This window comes from Galendromus occidentalis, unplaced genomic scaffold (assembly GCF_000255335.2).
Source record: "Galendromus occidentalis unplaced genomic scaffold, Mocc_1.1 scf7180000077501, whole genome shotgun sequence".
NCBI classification, from domain to species: Eukaryota; Metazoa; Arthropoda; class Arachnida; order Mesostigmata; family Phytoseiidae; genus Galendromus; species Galendromus occidentalis.
In genome coordinates this window covers 310,802-332,561 of record NW_003805489.1, presented here as the reverse complement: position 1 = coordinate 332,561, position 21,760 = coordinate 310,802, and the positions used below count along the sequence as shown (strand labels likewise).

At 51.7% G+C, this 21,760-nt stretch overlaps 1 protein-coding gene across 1 annotated transcript in view; it reads right to left on the bottom strand.

Annotated features, from left to right (window-relative positions):
* Positions 1 to 6,110: 6,110 nt before the first annotated feature.
* Positions 6,111 to 21,760, bottom strand: part of LOC100905986 (T-box transcription factor TBX3) — a 28,871-nt gene continuing 13,221 nt past the window's right edge. The window contains exons 2-7 of the mRNA XM_029112455.1: positions 19,919 to 20,186; positions 14,364 to 14,587; positions 14,065 to 14,165; positions 9,432 to 9,632; positions 6,478 to 6,545; positions 6,111 to 6,384 (exon numbers count right to left, since the gene is read on the bottom strand). Of these exons, the coding sequence (XP_028968288.1) occupies positions 6,484 to 6,545; positions 9,432 to 9,632; positions 14,065 to 14,165; positions 14,364 to 14,587; positions 19,919 to 20,186 (856 nt within the window). The 3' untranslated portion in view covers positions 6,111 to 6,384; positions 6,478 to 6,483. The remainder of the gene's footprint in view (positions 6,385 to 6,477; positions 6,546 to 9,431; positions 9,633 to 14,064; positions 14,166 to 14,363; positions 14,588 to 19,918; positions 20,187 to 21,760) is intronic.

Here is a 21,760-nt window from a genome sequence, read left to right as displayed (position 1 = left end):
GAAGATAATTGTCATCCAGAGCACAAAGTATCGAATGGGCAGGCCGGTGATTGAGAGCTTGGTCCGGACTGGGATCAAACTTCTGACGTTCGACGCCAGAAGACGCAGCAGAAGTGTCGTTCACGACGGTAAAGCTAGAACAGAGTGGTGGCAGAAGATGAGTCCATCGTCATCACATCGACGGCGGTGGCGGCGGCGGCTGGCTGTGGCGATGGTGTTAGTACTCGCGCTCGGTGATCGTGGCGGCGGTGCTGGTGTTGTTCGCCACGGCCGATCCCCGGGTCGGAGCGATTTCCCCTCACTCATGCAGTAGCAGCCGTCGTAGCGCCCTCCTCCGAAGACCTCCCTTCACCTCAGAGATGCTCCGCCCCTCCACTCTCTTTGACACTCGGTCTGCTTGCCGGCGGCTCACTTACGCGTTCTCTATCGACTTTTTTTCTTTCTCCCTCTTTTTTCCTCTCTCGCTTACGCACTCCGTCTTTCGCTTTCCCACTCGGTCACTCCTTCGTTGGCAGCCTGTGCCGCTCCCGCGGTGGTAACTAAGGCAGACGAGCAGGCAGTCGGGCTGCAACCGAGGAGCAATACTCTCGGCGATCGACCATTGAGGCACATCACCGAGGACGGTGGTGGTGGCGGCGGCGGCGATGGCGTCTCGATGGACGAGCCAGCGAGCGAGTGCAACAAACACGACGACATCAGCGGGCCAAGCCGACGGCGGGCCAGCCCACGCCGGCGCCGCGATAATTTTCTTCTGCTCTGCATGTGTGTCCGGATGAAAGAGAGAGACTGAGAGAGAAAACGACGATCGAAAGGAGAAGGAAGAGAGTGAGGCTGAGAATGATTTCGCGAGCGGGAGGAAGGGAGTAAGCGTAAGGCTGTGCGTTTCAGCGAGGGAGACGTCTGAGAGGGAAAATGCGAGAGCAAAAGAGGGATTTGATGAACTTGAACAAAGTGTCATGGCGAAGGAATCGAATGGAAGGGGTGGAGAAGACCGAGAGGGGAAATCGGGAAAAGTAGATGAGAAAGGGGAAAGAGGGTAGAACGAGGAAGTCGTGAGAGAGGGGAACGTAAATAAAACAGGAACCCGGATCAACAGCTCGAGTTGATGGGAAAATCAGGAGGCAGAGGAAATCTCGCTCCCAGAGCATGTTCCAGGACATGGCCCACTCCTGGACCGGCCTCTGATAGTTGTCCTGCGGGGTCCGATATTCCGGACGGGGTGACGGGGACGAGGAAATTCCTCGTTTCTGATTCTGGACAGGAGTTTTTGGGAGCGGCGTTCCGATTTTTCCCCGGGGCAAACAGCTGGTATGACGTCATGCGATGAATGACACGCGAAGGCTCAGGAGAGCGATGACGAGGATATCGTCATGGTCGTCGTTTTCACCGTCGGAGACACTTCGCGCGATTGCCCGCTGCCGACGACTACCCGCAAGACCCCCGAGGCCCTCACAGACTGCTGGCGAAGTGGCCGAGCAAGCAGTTAGGCAGCGGGGAACGAGCGAAGGAAGCAAGCGACCATCAGCGGCGGAATGCGGGAACGCCAGACGCGAGACTCGCCGTCGCGTCTGACGGCGCCAAACGTCGGGGCGGGACTTCGGCAGCTCCGACAACAAATCGACGCCGGAGTCGAAATGATGGGACGATCATGTTGCTTGATCAGACAAACCTCACTGCGAAAAGGCTAACAACGTCAGCGTCAGCGGGTCGTCTCCACTTCGGCAACGACGACGACTACAAGAGAGAACACGACGAAATCCTGGCAGACTGAGCACGAGGCAAGTCGGATAACCGCCATCAGACACCTAAGACGCGGGTGAAATCTCGGCCGGGGCAAACTTGCCACCACTCTGACTCAGACACTCATGTAGGGAATACGTCGTTCTGTCGGCTCATTCCGTGAATGCGTGACCCGGCAGAATGACAGGATGCCTTGATGCAGATTTACGAGAGCTGTTGAAAATTGGCGCAATTTACCGGGAAAGGAATGATCTCTCGAGGGTTTTTTATGAATGGTTTCAGAACGAGCCTCAAGAGGCGCAACTTTTTCCGGCTCTTCTGAGAGATTTTTCGGGAAACGTCCGACGAGGATTCTCACTCGGTGCCTCAAATGAGGGAAATTCTGACAAACTTTTATATTCTGACACCGCAAGAGAACCTGCGGCTAGCCAGAAGAACGCGAGGGACGTACTTGGATCAGCCGCTTTTCGCAGGCAATTTATTTCCCCCTTCTCTGATGTGTGAACAATGAATGAAACTTAAACTTCTGAATTATGGAGAGCCGTCAACAGCTCTTCCCGACTTGAACGCTTCCAGAACAATACAATGAATCATTGATGTAAGTGAGATCCTGCACGAAGGGGATCCATCACCTCACGCTCGAAACCTCCTCCGGTCTCTTCTCATTTCGTCGTGCGAAACAGCGACTGAGGCACGCGCAAACACGTCGGACAGCGAGCGATGCCGACTTTCAAGCTTCCATTTTGCTTCGAGCCCGATCCCGAGACGGAGAAGCGAAAGTGTCGTCCATCAGACTTCCTCGCCTCTCAATCAAGGTTCTCGACTCTCTTTTTGAAGAAGAACCGAGAAAATCCCGCTCGACATCCGACGACTGCGCCAGGAATGTAGTAATGGTCGTTCGAAACGAAATGCAGAACGCTTTAGATTGTCTTGGACTTGGGCTTCAGAGCTCTCGTCGTCGCGGAGCGTCCACTGACTTTGCGCCTACAGGAGAGATCCTCGTAGACGGTATAATAGCAGCATCCTAAATTGATTCTAGAAAGAATTCTCTCATCGAGAAACACGGAACCGGATCCCCCGAAGAAGTGTCATCCATTTTGAAGCTGTCCGAAGCAGATCGGCGGCAGGATAATCAGCAGCTATCGGTATTCACTTCCCTATTAGCATCCAGGCTCGCGGAGTCGACTCCGCGGAAGAAAAATTGATTTCTGAATAATATGGCCGCGTACCGTTGCACAAGCGAGAAGCGCGTGGAAGCCCGAACCGTGGATCGAGGAGTGTCTCTGACGGCTGTTTATGAGATGAAAACTGTAAAAGACTCTGATTTCCATTTTGCGACCAAATTAGGCTCGTTAGTTTCGTCACTTCGAGTGCATATTTTGCCGCCTCATTTCCATTGACTTACAACACAGAGATTCCCTCTCTTGTCGTCTTACCTAAATGAAGCTCCTGGCTTCGACCGCAGATGCTCCTCATGGGATTCGCGTTTATCGGGATCGGGGAATAGTTGTGCTATTTCGAGTTTTTTTCGGTTGTCTGATCCCCCATGTGTCGATAAAACATGGGGAACAGGAACGGCTAATGACTTCAGACAAATCACTGAAATCATCATCCCTTTCATCGGTCGGGTCACGATTCCTATTCCCGGCATTTTCCACCTGGGGCCGGTCTCGCTAGGAGCTCCGGACTCATCTGTTCATTCTCTGTATCACAGCCCTTGTAGTTGGGAACTATCTGCGGCACGCGGCACGATGGCCGAATCAATCGCCCGCAGGTACACTCGTTGGTCAATCTGGCGTCAGTAGCGTCGGGAGTGGTGGCTACGAAAAGGGGATCGACGTTATCAGCCACTGATGGTCATTTTTCTTCCTGTGGGGACATTTGTCACCACCTCGAGGAGCATCGGCAAGAACTCGACGGCGGCCGCTGTGATCAAATCGGAAGTGTCAGCTTGCGTTGGATCCATGATAATTACACTCAAGAGTCTTCCAGCTCATTTTCGCAGATTGTGTAAACACTTTTGGACTAGCATCGAGAATGTCAAGCAGACGAATCTCCTTCAAAACGTCCTGTTCGAAATTCGGGCTGACCACTGGGGCAGCGCTGAGGGTTCGGTCATCGGAAAATTTGAGAGCATGATTCGATTGATTTCACTGAGTGAGAGATGGCCGACGGAAATCTCGATCGAGGGAACTTTTGATCGACTTCTCGCTACACCGGGTCTGGGAGCATGGACGCTTCGGAGCTCGAACTTATGGCCGCGTGTTGGGAGATGAGTTTCACATGTGGATGTGGTGTCTGGGTTGCAAGCTGTGAAACGAGAAGCATAATGAGGTCTGTCTGAAACTGAATAGCCAAGCAGACATCGAGCCGGCCCGAATGCGATCCTTCCCAACGGTGTTTGCGAGCACCATCTGCTCCGAAGGCCTTCGGAGTGAAGTTCTGTTTGCCGAGTGAGCGCTCGTCTCGTCCCGTTGTCGATGTTGGGTGCGTAGCCCCGGTACTTCTCAGGCATGTCCATTAGAAACTCGATGAAATGATATGATACCCTCCAGCTTGCTCCGTGACGTTCCGGAGTCGAATCTTCACCTAGGAAGCTTCTGGAATTTCCCAGCCGATGAATTCCCTTTCTGCCATGAGCCGATCCGCCTTCCCGAGGAAGACCCCGAAACGTGCTCTCCTCTAATCAGCTCATGGAGGACGCTCGGCATAGCTCGTCGAAGGTCGAGCTTTGCATTCGGTGACTCTCGAATCTTTCCGTAGTTTTCGTCAGCCCCGTATACATCACGAGTGAAAAGGAACCCGTCGCTGGCGTCATAGGCGAAGGGATGTTGCCGGTCTGATAGCAAAACACTGTAAAGAAGAAACTCTCCCGAGATGAGTCACGAACTACCGATTCGTTGGGCGGGTATTTTTTCCTATCCGTAGCTCGTCACTGTTCGCATTTAGTTCGCTGGCTGAGCAGCGAACCAATGCCTGCACTGGTGGTCCCTCGGGTTTCGTGAATCGAGAGAACAATAGAATTCACTGCGACATGAGGGAATGCTTCGATTAAAACTCGCAAGGGCTGCTTTCGATACTGCATGTCCTTTAATTAGGAAGAGTAAGATGTTGCACTAAAAGTCATCGAGTGAAAGTCATTCCGTTCGACCTCCACCGGATCGATGACGGTCTCATGTTCGAAGGCTCGAGAACCAGCTGCGCGGCGATTTCTATAGAAGAATCCGATTATATAGAAATCCGCTGAGGAAGTCACACGTGACAACGACCGTCGGAATGGACGTAGCGGATGGAACCGACGGAACCGACAGGAACTTATGGAAAACTTCCTCTCCCGTATGGCCGAGGATGAAGGGAAGAAAATATTGAAGGACGATACCAATGCTTTCCGACTGCTACGCAATGCGTGAACAGAAAACATTTATTATTTGGTCGTTACTATAGCGGGTTTCCATCGTCTCTTCGTTGTTATCTTCTCCGTTGTCGTCAGTAACATTCACGTCTTTGCGATCAAAAAATCTGGCAACCGGAACATGTCCATAGGATATTCGTCTGTTTGGCGGGTCATTCCACAGCGATGCTTAGCGCAATCATTCCAAGCTATGACGGCTCCTTCGCATTCCGAGAATCGCCGACTAATGATTCATCCATTCGTCCTTTATTAAATATATCTGCCACTCCATGGAGCCCTTATAATCTCTCGACAAAATAATTTTCGAGGCAATCATCCCCAATGAGGGAATTTATCACGTCGTTGACATGAGAAAAACAGTGCAGATTGAAACAAGCGTAGGTCTCCCTCAGACTACGCTTCCTTCCGATATTCTCTCGCTAGGTGCATGGAGGATTCCATGATGTTTGGTGACGGCGAGGTAGCGACTCCTGCGATTCGGGCAGACCGCCCTCTCCTCACCTCATGAACTCGTCGAACTCCTCTCGACGCCTTGATAAATCTACGAGAGACCCCGTCGCATGTGTGAGGCTTGTTCGATTCTCTCGTAGGGAAGAGAACGATCAAATCATCAACAATAATCTGATTTCTGGTGACGGGGGACTTTCTCTTCGGCTTCATCGGTTGTGGGTTTTCAAGCTTCTTCTTCATTGCAGGATAAGCTTTCTCCTCATTGAAGCTTCAGATTATTTCGAAACAAGCCGAAATTCCGGCTTTTGACGGCACGGTCCGACGAAACAGGTGTACTCTAGTGTCACGACGTCGGAGACTGACACACGGGATTTCGAGACCGATAAGGCGCCAAGACTGCGATGAACGACATCAAAGGAGTGAACCCTGGACGGAGACAGACACTGCTCTCCGAAGACGTGAGCATCCGCGAGATGATGGTATGAGCACATGATTTGAACCCAATGAGCTCCATTGATTTCATGCGTCCCGTTCGAGAGTCGCTTAGCTGCCGGATCCATGGTCGACGAATTCCACTCCCGTCCGGGTGGGTTTTGAACGAGCGTAGTCATAGAATAAAGACTCCATGCAATACACTCGTTCGTTTTGTGCGCTGGAAAGTTCAACTCATTGCTTTCTGCAACCGCGCTCCGGTCGAGACCCGTCGAGAGTTTTCATTGATGGCTCCAGGTGTATCCATATTCGCTTGAGTTGACGATCCCTGACTAGAAGTCTCAGGCACACTGCGAGGAAAAGTTTGGAGGATTTTTTAAATACCCGAACTCCCACCTAATCCACTCGCTCGATCCGCTCCCAGCGCGTCGAATTCTACTCACCAATGGCTATTTGTCGCCCAAGCGCGATAAGGACATCATCGCCAGCTGCTCCTGCCGTTTTTCCAATCCTGGAAACGAAACTTCCATAAGTCATCGCGGAACGAGGTTCCCTTCACTAGACCCTAGAAATAGGTCTCGTATGTCGAGGGACCTCCCCGATTCCGGTGAGTCAGAGAACCCGAATGAAGTCACACGGACTCCAATCGTCGTCGACGTCATAACTCATTGAATAACCATTCCGTGTTCGGACGTCGCGTTGTTAGCGTAAGGGGGCCTTGTTACGGATCCCCCAGTCCTCGTCGCGTGACGCATGATATGCTCAAGCACATCGTATGTCTTTCGTAAGTCATTCACGGTCTTGAGCTCGGTTGCCCATGTACATATGCGGATGACGGAGGACTGATCTCTACGAATCCAGTACTGGTGGTAGTCGTAGTAGGTAATCAACGGCATGAAAATGAGGAAGGGTTCTGAAAGAACGGACTCCGAGCGAATAATGGGAGGAAGGAGCGACCCTGACGCCACGAACAGAGCAACTCACCGGCCGCCGTGGCCAACGAGGATCGCCGAGGAGTTCCTTCAACAGCTAACAACAGCTATCAAGAGTGTGCCTGCTCAAAAGTGTGTATATAGATGAATACAACGAGTTAGTCCCACCCATGTAATCGTTGGCCGCTCACTCGACGACTAGTTCAACATTCGAGCGACAGCTGCTCTCGGGGTGGTGCTGATGGTGGCGACGACGACGACGATGCTGCTAACGTTCGTACTAGGGAAATCCGACCGAGCGACCGACCGAGCGACCAGAGAGGCAGGCAGCTAGGTAGCGAGCTGACACCGCTGCCGCCCCGGCTAAGATAATCTACGATCAGTGAGGAAAGGACCTGGTGTTGAGCAAACAGCTCTAACACGACAGCTAAGGATGATAGAGCAACAACAACATCGGCCGCGGCGACACCGACGACGTCGTCGGAACCAGGAGGAGCAGCGTTTAGTCAGTGGCGGTAGTCGTAGGTAAATATTGTGAACGTTGACTGGACGGAGCGGCGCCTGGGAGTTGCTCACGACTTCACGAGTTGGTTGGAATTTCTCCGCCGGAACAGCAGCGTTCATCAATGTGTCCGCTCGCTCGCTCGCTTGCCCGAACCTCTGTCCGTCCGCTCATCTATACATCGTCCAGTTGGGCTCGTAGCTAAATAGCTGGCTGAATGTAGGCAGACGGACAAGCGGGCAAGCAGACCTCACCGTGGAGCGCCCCGTTGTTCACTTTACGTTTCTGGTGCGGCAGCGGCCGCAGACCGAGTGGGAGGGTCGCATACGAGCGCTTTTACGAGCGAGAAATTCGTATGTACGTTTGAATCGCGTAGGCGCGTCACGATGGGCACGGGCCGATGTTCACCTACACGAATGTTACACATTCAGAATCACGTGTCCGTCTGAAACACGAACGAGTTGCCGACCAAACAACTTCTCTGCCGAGACATTGAAACTCCCGACGCCGTAAATGGTATCTTCGTCGGCTGGTCACACGAAGCAGAAAACGGATAGAAACTCGTAGAGTATCGTTGCATGATGTTCGGATATAATCAGATTGAATCGACGATAAGTTTCCCTACATGACGTCAGTGACAGGATGTAACGGTCGAATTCCAGCTTCATAGGGTTGGATGTTCTCGAAAGGAACTTGGATCGTCACGACGCTCAGTGAATTTCGATTTATCAGAAACGGAGGGAACTCAAAGAATTAGGTAATGAACGTCCTAGACTCAAACGTCATCGAGTCGGCTACCAATCGGAGCCGAAAGCGTGATTCGTCACGGCATGAGTCGAGCCGCTCAGAGATACAGGAGCGAAGAAACGAGAGCAAGGAACGGCCGTCGTCTTGGCTCCGTACATTTGTAGTTATCTGGAAATCGTGATTCTGCTCCGGCCAATGATGATGGTGGTAGCGTGATGCTGGAAATAATCACGCAACACCTTCCGATTTACGAACAAAATGATCGTCGTCGCCGCCGCTACCATTCGCTCCTGTCTGCGTGTAAATAACACACACACGCACGGTTCGCGAAATCCGGGGCCGACGGTGGAGTCGAATCGACGGATCTCGTTGGCAAATGGCACCAATGGCAACTTCAGATTGCTCCCTCATGATGCTGCCGAAAACGATGATGATGATCGGACTGTGATCGGGAGCGACACGGTAGGCGGTAACGCCGCGAAGTCGACTCCGACGAGTTTGACAGCGGCATCAGGAAAGGATCGACAAACATGTCGTCAACTGGTTGCACTCATTATTATTACAATCGCCGCCGTCCGAGTGATAGAGTGAACAAATTCGCTTGCCGAGAATGAAGAGCCGTCAGAAGACCCCGCTAACGTCAACATCGTTATCAAACTATCGTCTTGGTCCTCATCGTCTTCGACACTACGTGGTCTTCACGGACCTCGTCAGCCGACGACAGGCTCCCAAAGAAACGTCCCCGCTCCGCAATCCAAGGCACGGCGCCAAAGAGAGGAAACGCTTCACATAGTTCAAATCGTGCGAAAGTGACCTTCATTCCTACACAGCTGGACACGACATTTTTCTGGTAGGTTTCCGGATATCGACGCTCGAACACCTCCGATTCCAATGATTTTTCAGAGATTTACTCGGTTCGACTCGTTCCTGCTCATAACACCGGTCAATAAGTCGATTGACCTAACAGAAACTCCCCAATGCCAAAACGTCGGGAAGTTCCTCGGACCGGTACTGGTGGAGCGATGCCGGCGAATTTCGTCGTTTCCACGGTAACTTCGGTCGTTTGCGACGAATATTGCTCCGTCGACGCTGAGTGACATCGATCAGTGAGCGAACGGACGGAAGTGCGATCGTATTCAAGCGCGATTACTTCTGCTGTATATAGAAGCCAATCCGATAGAGCCTCTGGTGTGAAGATCGATCGGGAATAACTCACCCGACACCATTTTCTGGATACTTTTCAGCTGGTCGTCCGCCGACCGTATGAGAGCATGTGATCCACTCGAAGTTATTTCTGTATCTTCTCCAGGTACTTCTCCCCTGGGCCCGAAGGAGAACATAGGTTTAGTTGCGAAACCGTGCCCGCCGTAGCCAGGAAACGCGACCGACATCCGATCCTCATGCTGTTGTCGCAGAGCTGCAAAAAAAATTGACATCGGTAAAGATCCTCCTTTCTGTTGCGCGCGAAGTTTGACTTCATCTCGAAGTTCATATCCGTGGTCCTGAGTCGCTGAAAATTCCTTGCGAATGAAAATTCCTAGCTAGGAAAAACCTATCTCGAGGAAATCTCCGATAATCCTCGGTTTCCCTCGGCCTTTGTGGTATAAGAATCGATTGCATACTTTCAGAAGAAAAAGCGCGGCACCGCTTGGAAAACTCCCTTTACAGGCGCCCCAACTTTGTCGATCGAGCGCTCTTCTCTGAGACGGTGATCAGTCAGGCAAACTCTCCAAACTCCCCAATTCATCGCTTGATCCCGTCCAGGCGACCGAATCCAAATTACGCCAACGTATCGTTCACCTATTGGTCCTGGAAGCGAGGGCCTGGACTACCTATTCCTATTCATACTTCAAGTGTTGCTTGCCCTTGTTTGTTCAGCTTCCAATGATCTTTCAGCACGAGGTCACAGACCCCCTCATTCTCCCGAGGAGCGGGGATTTCCTACGGATCTCTGATTTCTACTTCGAGAGCATCGACGAGAGCAGAATGATAGGCTTAACTCGAGCCCGGAAAGAAGGCCCATTCGGTCCAAACCTCATTTGAGCAAGCGAGATGCCATATATGTATCTCCAATGACTTTTCCGGCTCCATTGTTCATGATGACATGGGGGCTCGCGAGGGAATCTCAGTTTCCGAGGTCGAGGACCATGAGGAGGGAACTTCGATAGGCTTCGCTCTGGGGCTTCCGCTCGGCCGTACATCGAATATCCATATCCGTCCAATAATTACTGAAGGGCCGCTCCTCGTGTTCCGTTCGGCGACGAGTTCCTTGTCGCGTCGTCTCAGCGGACATCGGCAGTCTCGCCGCGGCCCTCTCAGTCACTGTGCCGTCTAGATCATGAATTCACCGCGATCATCCGACTTTTCAAAACAGAGGACTGGTGATGACTCCGACGAGATCGTCCGGCGACAGATCGACTCGGCCATTCTCTCCTACTTAGAGGTGTTCTCGGATGAGTTGTCCGCGCTCGAAGTCGACGCTTTCGAATCTCTCCGCGATCTCATGAAAAACTTCAAAGCGAATTTGGATAATGCACAGACTTACTCACTCTATCGGTCGCTCGGCCGCCTGCTCGCTCATCCACACGCTAACATACACACACACTCGAAAAAAAGAAGAAGATATTCGGTCTATCTTTGTCGGTCTGCTTCGCAAAGGGAATGTCTTTGAGGCGTCTTCGACTTCGTCGGAGGTCTTCAGCAGCCGTCTGCGGAGTCGTCTTCCGTGCTCATCGTCGTGGTCGCCGAGGTCTTCCTGCTTCTTCCGATGCGTAGAGAAGTCGGGACATCTCTCAAATATCTCCAGACAAGCCCTCGAGTGTAACGGCACAACCCTAGCCCGGATCCGTTTCCAAGTGCCGCGCCCTGCTTTTCGGAACTCGACGTTTGCCGCCACCATCTGATCCGGTCGCTCAACGAATCCAGTCTCGCCCGGCGGCTCGTCGAGTTCGACGGATCTTTCTTCCGCCGATAACTCGAGTTCTCATTGTTCGTTCGAACAACACGCTGCCTGATCCGAACAGCGATAATTCCAGCTAGGAGTCGGCCATGATTTGACCCTTTCCTGGAGTTCGGGCTCTCGTATAATTCCCGGAGCTCCTTTCCGACTTTCATCTGCGACGGAACACCTCTTACGATGTTTCTCCCGGAACATTCGCAGTCCGCTGAGAACGACATCAGCCGCTCCGGCCGCCTGAGCGATCGTGGAGTCGACTTTTCGATGAAGAACATGTTCAGAGGGAAGGAAACAAATAAACCGAAGCCAAGAAGAGAACAAGCTAACAAACAGATCGGGAGTCAGATCGGGCTAATCGGGGTCTCACAAGGCGCTGTGGTCGATGTTGGTTTCTTTTCAGTTCGAGATAAAAACGTTTAGTTTTAACAGGTACTCAACAAGCAGACTGATTGTGCACCACTGATAACGATGACTACCTGGAGAGTGAGCGTTACGACGGTTTTAACAGCGTCAGCTTCAAGGTACTCGAAGACGACAAACAACAGCAGCAGCAGGGCCATCGACAACGACGACAGGTAGAACGATAGCAACAAAAAAAACACGAAGACAGAGATATCCGAAGATAACGAGAGTGAGCTATCTGACGCAAGACGGCAGCCGCAGAAGCGGCAGCGGCGGCGACAACAACAGCTGGGATGTCCTAGCTCCGCATGACGCCTCAGTGTACACGACGAGGACGACAAATCGAGCTTCGGATCAAGCGGCTCTACGCGGACTGAAGACGACGGATAAGTGAGCTTTTGTTGGACGCAGAAGACACGAGAGTATATCTCACTCGGATCTCCAAGTACCTATTGATCGTTGCAGTTTCGTGTGGTCATCGGAGAAACTTTCCGAGAAGCGACGGGTAATGATTTGCAGAACGCGAACGGACGCGTGAACAATTACAAAAGAGAGAGAGGGATGAAAGAGAAGTCATGTTTCCTCCTTTGTTCTCAAGTCAGCACGACCACAGACTGACCGCGAGCAGAGAGCGTAACCTCTTGCTGCTTCTGGGTTCATCAAGATGGCAGTTGTCATCGTCTGGATAATTTCACCATTCCTCGACTGTGGGATGCTCATGCAGAAAACCTGTGTTGGAGCTTTCTTTTCACAATCAAATCCTTTTGGCGTGGTAGGCTAACCCTTGCTGCTATTCGTCGATCTCTTGTCCTTTGGAAAATTCTCCGACCCCATGGACTTGGTGGGAATTTCCCGAGACCCCGAAAGGCGTACTCGTTCGGACCCGAAACCCAGCATTTGAGGAGCCATCGAGCCTGACGATTCACAATCTGCGCCGTCCTCAGATATTCTGCGCTCGTTGTTGACTCGAAACTTATCTAAAACTTGTCGCTCCGATCAAGGCGATTGAGTCGCAACTCCTCAAGACCTGACGGACCCGTTCCGAGACTCTTGAAATCCGAAACGAGCGCTCACAATACAAACGTGGGCCGACCTTAAAATAGCAGGAAATGGCGATCAGAGTTCTAAATGCGCCTCTTCTGTAGATAGCCTTCCGACTCTCCACTATCTCGCCGAATAGCTTTCCGAGTTCATTCCCGAAACGAAAGAGTGATTTGTCTTTAAGTCAAGCAATGTTGTTTGCCGGTCTCCGCTGTTGATTCGATTCATCCTGAAATTTCGCATCGGTTCCGCTTTTCAAGCTTCCAGACGTTTCGGCTGTTCTCTTCAACTTCCTCCGATTCTTCGAGCTGTCGACCGATCCAGGGCGGTTCTCAACTTGTTACTCTTGGCAAGCAGATGTGCTCGACGCGATTAGTAACGTTGTCGTCATCGTCGCAGGCTCCGTCGTTAGCGTTGTTATGCGTGCCTATTCGTGTTCACAAACAAACCCGCGTGAAAACATTTCATTTCAATGCTTGTTCCGACGAAAGCTCGTCGATTGAGATGTCTACCTACAGATAGAGGTGAAGAGAGCACGGGGAGGCCAAATCTCGACGTCCCCGGGGTCGCCGAAAAGGAGAGGAAGTTCGCATCTGAAGTACTGAATTGCAGTCGAAATTCGAATGCTTGGATATCCAATACCCCCATCTCTGTGCCGTCGCATGGAGACATGGATGAATATTCGGAAGGCTCGCGATTCGACGCGTCGCTAGGGGAGCTGACATCGGGGACGAGCGTTTTCACCGGACTATCTAGAAATAGCCACAATGTCTTTACGCTTATGTCGGGTCCCGATTCAGTCGACGACTAGAGCATGACAGTCACGTTAAAGAGGGACGGACCTCCAAGTCAGCGTGAAATATCAGCCCGCCTCGGCATTGGAACGAGAGTCGAGTGAGTCCGGTGATCGTTAATTTTCTAGGAAAGCTCGCCGTTTTCACGCTTTCAGAAGACCCTGCATCTACCGCTGCTGCTATTCACTCTATCTGCCGGACGGACCACACAGCTAGACGGACACCGAGCGGCTATACAGAGGAGTCGGCTAAGTGGTCACTTTCGGATCATAGTCAAGAGAAGAGTCGACGACGATTAGAGCCCTCGTTGCAAGTGGAGCATCCGAAAAGATTAGCCCTCACGTGAAGAGCGAGCGCCCACTTCAAGTTCCATCTGCTCAAATTGCGTTTCACACTTTGTATCACGCCTCGACTATTCTGTAGAGAATGAAACAGCATCAAGCGCTGAGAATCAGAAACCCGATTTGAAATTGCTCGCAAACCTAGAATTAGTGACTAGTCGCTGTCGCGGAGCCTGTGTCTTGACAAGGGAATGCTTTTGACAGCTTGATGGGTTGGCGTGCAGCATAAAGGTCACTGAAAGTCTATCTCATCTCGTTGATGTCACGCCTGAAAGTGGAGTGTGGGACAAATGTTGAGCTTGAAGTTCAACTCACCGGTCACAACATCGAAGTCCGTGTGTATCTGCAGCATGGAACTCGACGAGCTCTCTATCCCTTCGTCTTCTTCGCTGGAATCCTGCTCGCCCGCAGACCTCCTGTTAATGAATAAGAGTTAAGCAAATTATATTATTGTAATCCTCGTAATCCTAATGCGTTTCGATATTCTGTGAGGGGTCTTCCCCTCATTTAGATATTGACCGAATAATTACCTAGCAAATATAATGTCATCTAAAATCGTGAAGCTGAAAACCATCGGTTTTGGTCTTTCGAAGTCGTATAACCCAATCGCTTACTTTTTATTGGTTTTCCCTGCGCCCGTATCTCTGAAGCCTTTCGCGAACGGGTTGTTGTCGATTTTCAGTTGAGTTATTTTTTCGTTTTGGTACGCAGTAACGGCGATGAACTCCGTTTCACGGAACACGAATGTTTTAAAAGGTGAGCACGGCAGCTTGCTAATGTCCCCCGTGCGAACGAGATGAAACCGGGGTTGGTACTTGTGCATTGAGTTCAATATCGTCTGGAAGAAAAATATACCAGATGTCTAACAGTTCTTTTTGTATATGAGGAAACTTTACCGAGTCGGCGATGAACGCGTACGAGCCACGAGTACGCTTATAGACTACATACTTCATGGCGAGGCTGAACTGTCCCGAGTCGATTCGAGTTGTTTTTGGTGAATGTTCAGTGACACCGGTCGTCTATATATTTTGAATCATCTCGTCTGTTTGTATTTACATCTGAGTTCCTCCATCATTTCATAGAGCGATCTTATGCTCGCGACGGGGGCACCCCACGTCGCACAGATCCAGTCGAGACCCCCGTTCCAGAGCGCTCGGACTGGTGGGAATCGTGTCGGAGCTAATCTTTTGTATCATGTTGACAGATATCCCTTGTTGTCGACAGCGATGAAGACTTCAAGCGGTCGGGCGGGCGAGCGCCGGCAGTTCCCCATCCAACAGGTCTTCACTTAGTCAGTAGGGCTTCAGTCAGGCTTTTCGGAAAGTCTCCCAGAGCAGCGAACAAGTCGAGAGCTCCGCTTCGGGGATTATATTTTCCCGCATGATGGGAGCTGCGTCTCCAAAGCGGCATCGCTTAACAATCACAGTTGTCAACATGGTCGTCGTTGATGCCGATGCTTCTGATCCGTGTACCGAGAGTGGCTGATCTTCGTTGCGGGAGCTTTGACTGACGATTATTAGCTAAGTTTCCGTCTGGCCGAATCATCTCGAATGGCGCGTCATAGACGTCTGCAGTCCCGACGGCGGCTCCGGCAGCCGTCGTAGCAGCAGCAGGGACCCGTGAGCTTGGCGTTATTAGCTTATGGTTAATGTTAAACACACATTCTCATGTCGACGGCCAACAGCAGGATTGAAGCGGTCCTCACTTGGCTCAGCACGAAGTTCTCTGCGATTCGACTGAGGGTGACGCGTCTCGCGGGACTTCTCACGCTCCCTGCGTCTCAGCCTCACGCTACGTCGATGCTATCGGATTAGAGCTCCGCTTGGTCGGGGATCCCGGTACTTTCGGAGGATTCACTCGAGTCATCGCTTAATATCTCAATAGCGATCCCCTCGAGAGTCTGAGCGTTGCTCTGAGCTTTTCCTTCGTTGAGGGCATTCTCTCCGGTGGACGTTCGCTCTCCACCGGACGTGAAGATTCACATCACCCCCTCTTGAGAGTCTTCGATTCCCGCTGACCGTAGTGGCGACGTAACGTCGCGTAATACTTGGTGTCTGCGCTGACGGAGCCGTGTGTCCAGTTGTGGGGAGCTTTTGCAACACCTCATTAACACATTCCGACTGTCTGCGATTAAGCTCTGCCCATCATTTCACCCGATCCATCCGATGATCGATGAGCGATCGATCTCTTCTCGCGAAGTCTGCTTCGTCGTCGGGGCTCACTTCAGGCTCAAAATTGAAATAATTCCACCGCTCAGCGGATTCCAGCCGAGGGGACTTCCCCCGACTGGAGTCGGAGCGTCTGATCGATCCGGATTTCCGGCAAAGCTTCCAGTCGTCGGTCGACTTCTCGACGGAGATGAATTTCGCACTGAGCTCATCAGAGGCCTTCGTTCTCACCTGGATTAGTTTGCCACTCTTATGAACGGAGGAAGCATCTGGACGACGAGCGACAATTAGTCTGAGCAGCCACCGAAACCCAGGGCTGTGCTCAAAAAGTCCACGGATCTGACGCCTGCCGCGGTAAATGCTCCAGGAGGCTCCTTGGTGCAGGCCAAGCCGCTCTCACCAGCCGAGAATGCAGGATCGTCTCTCCGGTGCCACCAGGGTCACTAGATTATCGCGCACGGCATGGTTAGATAAATCACGATTTTAGACGTTTTATAAGTAGTGAGAATAACTCAAGAACCTCGCATCACCATCTCTTGCACGTGGCTCGTGGACACTGAGTACGCCAGCAAGCGAGCGCGTCAGCGCCCGACAGGAAGATGATCCGGCTGAAATATCATTAATGGAACAATGCCCATTACTCTTTGCCTACTCGCTCCTCTAATTCCATCCGTTCATATCTTCCATTCATTCGAGCCGAACACGTCGCTCTTGCCGCTCAGAGAGGACCCGCTCCGGGTCCTGACATTTCTTGACAAATATCATCTTGCCCCGATCCGGATAATCAGGTGAGATGTCAAGAGTCATCCCTCGACCAGACCGACGTAAGAAGAGGTCTACGTCCTTCGCATTCTGATCTCCTCTGGGAAGCGGGGACCTCAGTCTTGACGAAACTCCGGACCGTTCCCTTCCTGAGGCATTTCCCATGATGAGTCTACATGAAGTTCGGAGTCAGAAAGCCTCAACGACGATGAAAAATCGGGGAAATCAATATCGAGGGGGATGCTCAGACGGGCTCCAATTCGAGGTCCAGACCTGAGCAAATATCACGCGCTGAGCGGCTAACGAATCGGAGAATGAACGGCTGTCTCGCCAGCGCTCGCTACAACTTCCGTTGCTCGTTGAGAGGCTCGAATTGGACCGGGGGCAGAACGAAAGCCTACATTCGCGTGCAGACTATCTGTCTGTGTTTCTCTCTCTTGTTCCGTTCGGCCTCGGAAATTATCGGTTGCTGTCGTCGTGATGCCCCATCCAATTTGGTCCGGGATGGGTTGGCCTGACGCTGACCGACTGGCTGGCTGGCTGCGCATGCATGTGATCAATACGCGGTCTTCGCGGGAGAAACGTGAGAAAACGCGAGAGAGAGAGCGTCCGAACGCCTAAACAGCTTCAGCCCCCTTTGTTTATTTTGGAAATTACTGCTCATTGACAGGGTGGGCTCGATCCACGAAACACCACTCAAGACTCGGTCGACCCGGCCCACTGCTGTTGTCGCAACTGTGGCTGTCGAAGCCGAAGTGCTTGATGAGCATATGCACGTCAGTGAACGTTCGAACGACCTTCCGAACGCTCGATGAGCAAACGTCTTCAACAAGTTCATCATCGTCGGAGGAGACTAGCCGTTCGAAAGCTCGAGGTCGATCCGCTGTCAATCCCTGATTGTCTCCCCCTCTTCATTCACTTCTAGAATTTACCCAAGACTTCTGAAACCCGTCTGAAATCCGTGATTTCTCGCAGATGAAACTCTCTCGAAACCGTCTCGTGTCCTGCGATATGTCGCTGTGAACAGAGGAGCATATCCTTCGACCTTTGAGCCTCAAGACTCCACCGATGCTTCCTGCATGCCGAGTCATCAGTCTACCATGAGCCTATGCCGTTAGAATTCCTCCGAGTCCGACGGAGTCGAGATGAAGAAGACATCAAGATATAAGATCGGCGAAATTCGAAGAAAGTCCGCCAGACGCCTGCCTGCCTGCATAGCATGAAGATCGCACGCTCCTCGATGAATGCGCCGATGAATGAACGAAGCATCGTGCATGAGTGTGAGCGACTGATTGGGTGTCTGACTGTACGGTGTACGCACAAAGTCTCATCATACCTGTCTGGAGTGAGAGGACAAGCTCGAAGTTACTCGGAGAGCAGATGAGATGAATTAGATGTCTGCGAAGTCAAACAAAGAGACACCACGGTCGGACGACGAAGGGAAGCTAGAGCCGAGCCGTTCGCAGAAACACCGCCGTGGACTCCGAATGACTGACTGACTGAGACGCTCTCTGTCTGTCTACTTTTTCACCGCGCTTTCTTCGCTAGAACGGAAGTCCGAGGAGCTCAAGTCAAAACACCCGCTCGGCGCATTGGGCCCCGTCGGTACTACTCATTGTTCTCGAATATCTGATCCGCTCCCATCGGAGGACTTCCACTTCCGCGTAGACGATTTTTTCTCGAAGTAATGTCGCGTTCTCCCACACGACTCCCTAAATTGATCGGGTAAGTGACGCGGCTGGTCAGTGGGACTCTCTGGTTCCAGAAGGCATAAGCGGCTACGTAAGCGGTTACGTAAGCGGTTACGTAAGCGGCAACTGTAGGCTGAGGGAAATTTTCTGTCGATGTCGGATCTGTTGCACAGCAGATTGTGACGGCGACCATCGACGCGGTCTAACGGATCCGTCACGTTTGAAACATCTGACAACGGACACCTAAACCAATTCATTAGGGGATGGAGCTTCCTTTCAACGTCACGTTCTTCGTCACATCGGGGAGCATTTCAAATGACGCGTCGATCACTTAGGTATAGAGTCGAAGGCCTTCTCGTTCGCTGCCTCCGACGTACACCCGCATGTTTTTTTTATTGTCACAATTCAGATATCGCGCTATCAAAGGAATCGGGCGGTTGGGACGGTTCGGATGTTAAGCCATGTTCGAATTCGTTCGCCTCTTCACTCATGTATGTACCTGAGGACGCTATCAGTTGACTGCTGTCAAGAACCGTCTCGGAGAGTAGACAAAACCCCGTGGATTGCGAGACGGAATCCTAGCGTGACATCGATGCTGTCCGACATACGCTGTCCTCCCGAGGAGTTTCCCCACTGATCCATGCTTGCTTTCGAATCGCTTGGCATCAGGAGAGCCCCCGCACGAGTTAGAAGGAACGCAGCTCAGAAATGTGAGCCGGAAAGTCTCCATGAAGGAGTTTCGTTGCCGCCGTCATTAGCACTGCTTGATCCAGAGATGACCCAGATCACGATCCCGCGATTGTCGCTCCTCAGACAAATTAGTCCTCTAGTGTTCCATTTCACCGATCTCTTGCCACGCGATCAGTTTCAAGAAATCTCTTCTTTGCCTCTGAAGGAGGGAGCGGTTTCCCTCGAGGTTCTGACCGAGAGCGACGCGGAAGTTTTAGGTGTTTTTGGCAATAGCTTGTGAGCCGCGGCATCAGAGTAGGTCGATGTAATCACCACGCCACAACCTGCGAGACCTTAGACGCAGCTGAGCAGGGAGTCTGCCGCTTGAAGCCTTCGGGTAGCTCGCTCGTTAGATATCGACTCAGCCAGCGCAGTGTCTGCGATGATTGACGATTGATAAAAATCTGATCAGATAAGGTCTCCTTTTTCTTCTTGTGATGGTTGTTGTGGCGACAAGGGTGGCAATGCATTCTCTACCGAGGCTAATTCTCACTCCAAACAGAGCAGTAGATATTCGTCAGCCACTCCGCCGAGTCGCTCTTTTGCCAACTTCGCGGGAAATCAGGACGGAGATAGCTACCAGATTCGAAGATGACGGACAAAAAAAACTGACTCGAACGAGATTGCTCAGCAGTTTACTGAGTACGCTCTCGAGCGCTTCAGTGGGAAGGAAACAGAGAGCGATGTCAGAGGAGGAAATCGTCGATGCAACCAAGAGGCAACTCAACGTTGGCCGTACAATGTGTACCTTCTTACGACTAAAAAGAGTTTAGAGACTGCAGACTGCTGCGGGCTCATTTATACTGTTCTGATACTCACGAAACCGTGTTTGTCCGAGATGTTGTTGGTGAGTTTGAGTTTATGGAAAGAGACCACTTTCTGCATCCACTGCTCTCCTGTCGCCGGTGAATCGGGGTGAATGTACATTCGTTTCGGCATCTCGGGATCGGCTTTGCCTGCGACGACCCATCGACGATTTTGGAATTTGTAACGACAATCATCGGCCGCGACGATGTCCATCAGCATCACGTACTTGGCTTTCGGGTTCAGTCCAGCCAGACGCACTTTGAAGGGCGGGAACATGCGTCTGAAATTAATTGGACAATTTATTCGTTTTTTATTACTGATACCTCCCAATCGGTGATACGTTCGGGAATAGATTACAGAACTCAAGTTCCGACCCGGACGAGCTGAAAAGTTCCGTAGGAGATTTTTCCTACGATCGTCTTCTCCGCTCGTATGCTTAGTAAGGCCGCCGGCGTTACGACGCGACGCTGTCATGGAGTGAATAAGTTGCTTTTGGACAAAGCCGAAACCATTAGAAGATCAGCTCGTCAGCCGGCGATGATGCTGAGAATCACCGCCAAAGATCCGATCGAGGAGGAGAGAAACAGAGAAAATCCATTTGTATTATTATTTCGAAGACGAACGAAAAGCGAATCAGAGTAAAGAAGACCACGCCTTCGCTCGCGCCCAGCGGATCGAGTCGACGCCGACAACAAACGCGGCTTGCCAAGCAACAAAAAAGCACGGCAGGCGTTGTACGACGACGCGTGACTTTTCACAAGAGCAAGTCGCAAAGAAAAAAATATAAATAGAACATGGAGCCGAGAAGTGAAATCGATGAATGCAAGGATAAATAGATGACTGTCTGACTTCATAGAGGAAGAGAAGCCGTGAGTGAAAGGGAGCTGCGTCTCGCCAAATTATCGCGACCAAGCCGAAGTTTAGGCGTTTCTCACACGGTGCTCACGCTTATTCAAGGCTGGCGAATACTTCAGCCACTTTGGCAAAAGAATTTTCGGAAAGCGAGCTACGGACGGCCCCCGCCTTCGTGTGGAAAACCCTTCGGTTGACAGTCTGGATGGCAACGTTTACGTCGACTCAAGTAGACATGCAAGGCTCCTCGAAGCGGCGCGATCATTTCCGAGCTGCCATAAACGATCTGCCGGAGTGATGCCCGATCTCGATATCATGTCGTCGCAACGTCTCCGAATTCGGGAGGAGGGGACGGGTATTGCACAGGGAGAGGGAATCATCAATGAATGGGAGACATTGTCTATTTCTCGGAATCTCGTGATCCTGCTCGGAAATCGCCCCACAGCCCGCGGCGCGAGGTAAGTACGGCGACGGCGGCATACCGGAATCACTCCAAGGCATAGGTTTACCGACCCACTCGACCGGGGAAATGAGCCACGATTTGTTTCAGAGCGACCCTTCACGAACTCCTACCGTCTGTACATAGACTGTCTAGTCGTGTCACAACAGCTGCAAGTGTCAAAAATCGTCGATCATGATTGCTCGACACGGACAGGCACATGACAACTGAGTTATCAGCTTGTTCGCCGTCGTCGTCGATTTCCAGGTCGTCCTCCAGCCGCGAGCGAACTCGTTCCGCGACTCATCTCCGAGGAAGTCGTTCCTCATTTTCACGAGTGACGCGGCCATGCAAGCCTACAGGTCACCTGCGCTAGCGCATCCATTTATCAAGGAAGACGCACAGCAGACCACCAGTAGATTAACATCCACCGGGAAGTGGCTATTCGACACTCTGTCAGCTGTGACAGGCAGGGGAATGGATTCCTGCTAATCCGGGTGACACTTCGTTTCGCAGCGCCGTAGTCTCACCGACGAGTAACACTTGCGGATTGTAGCTGAATT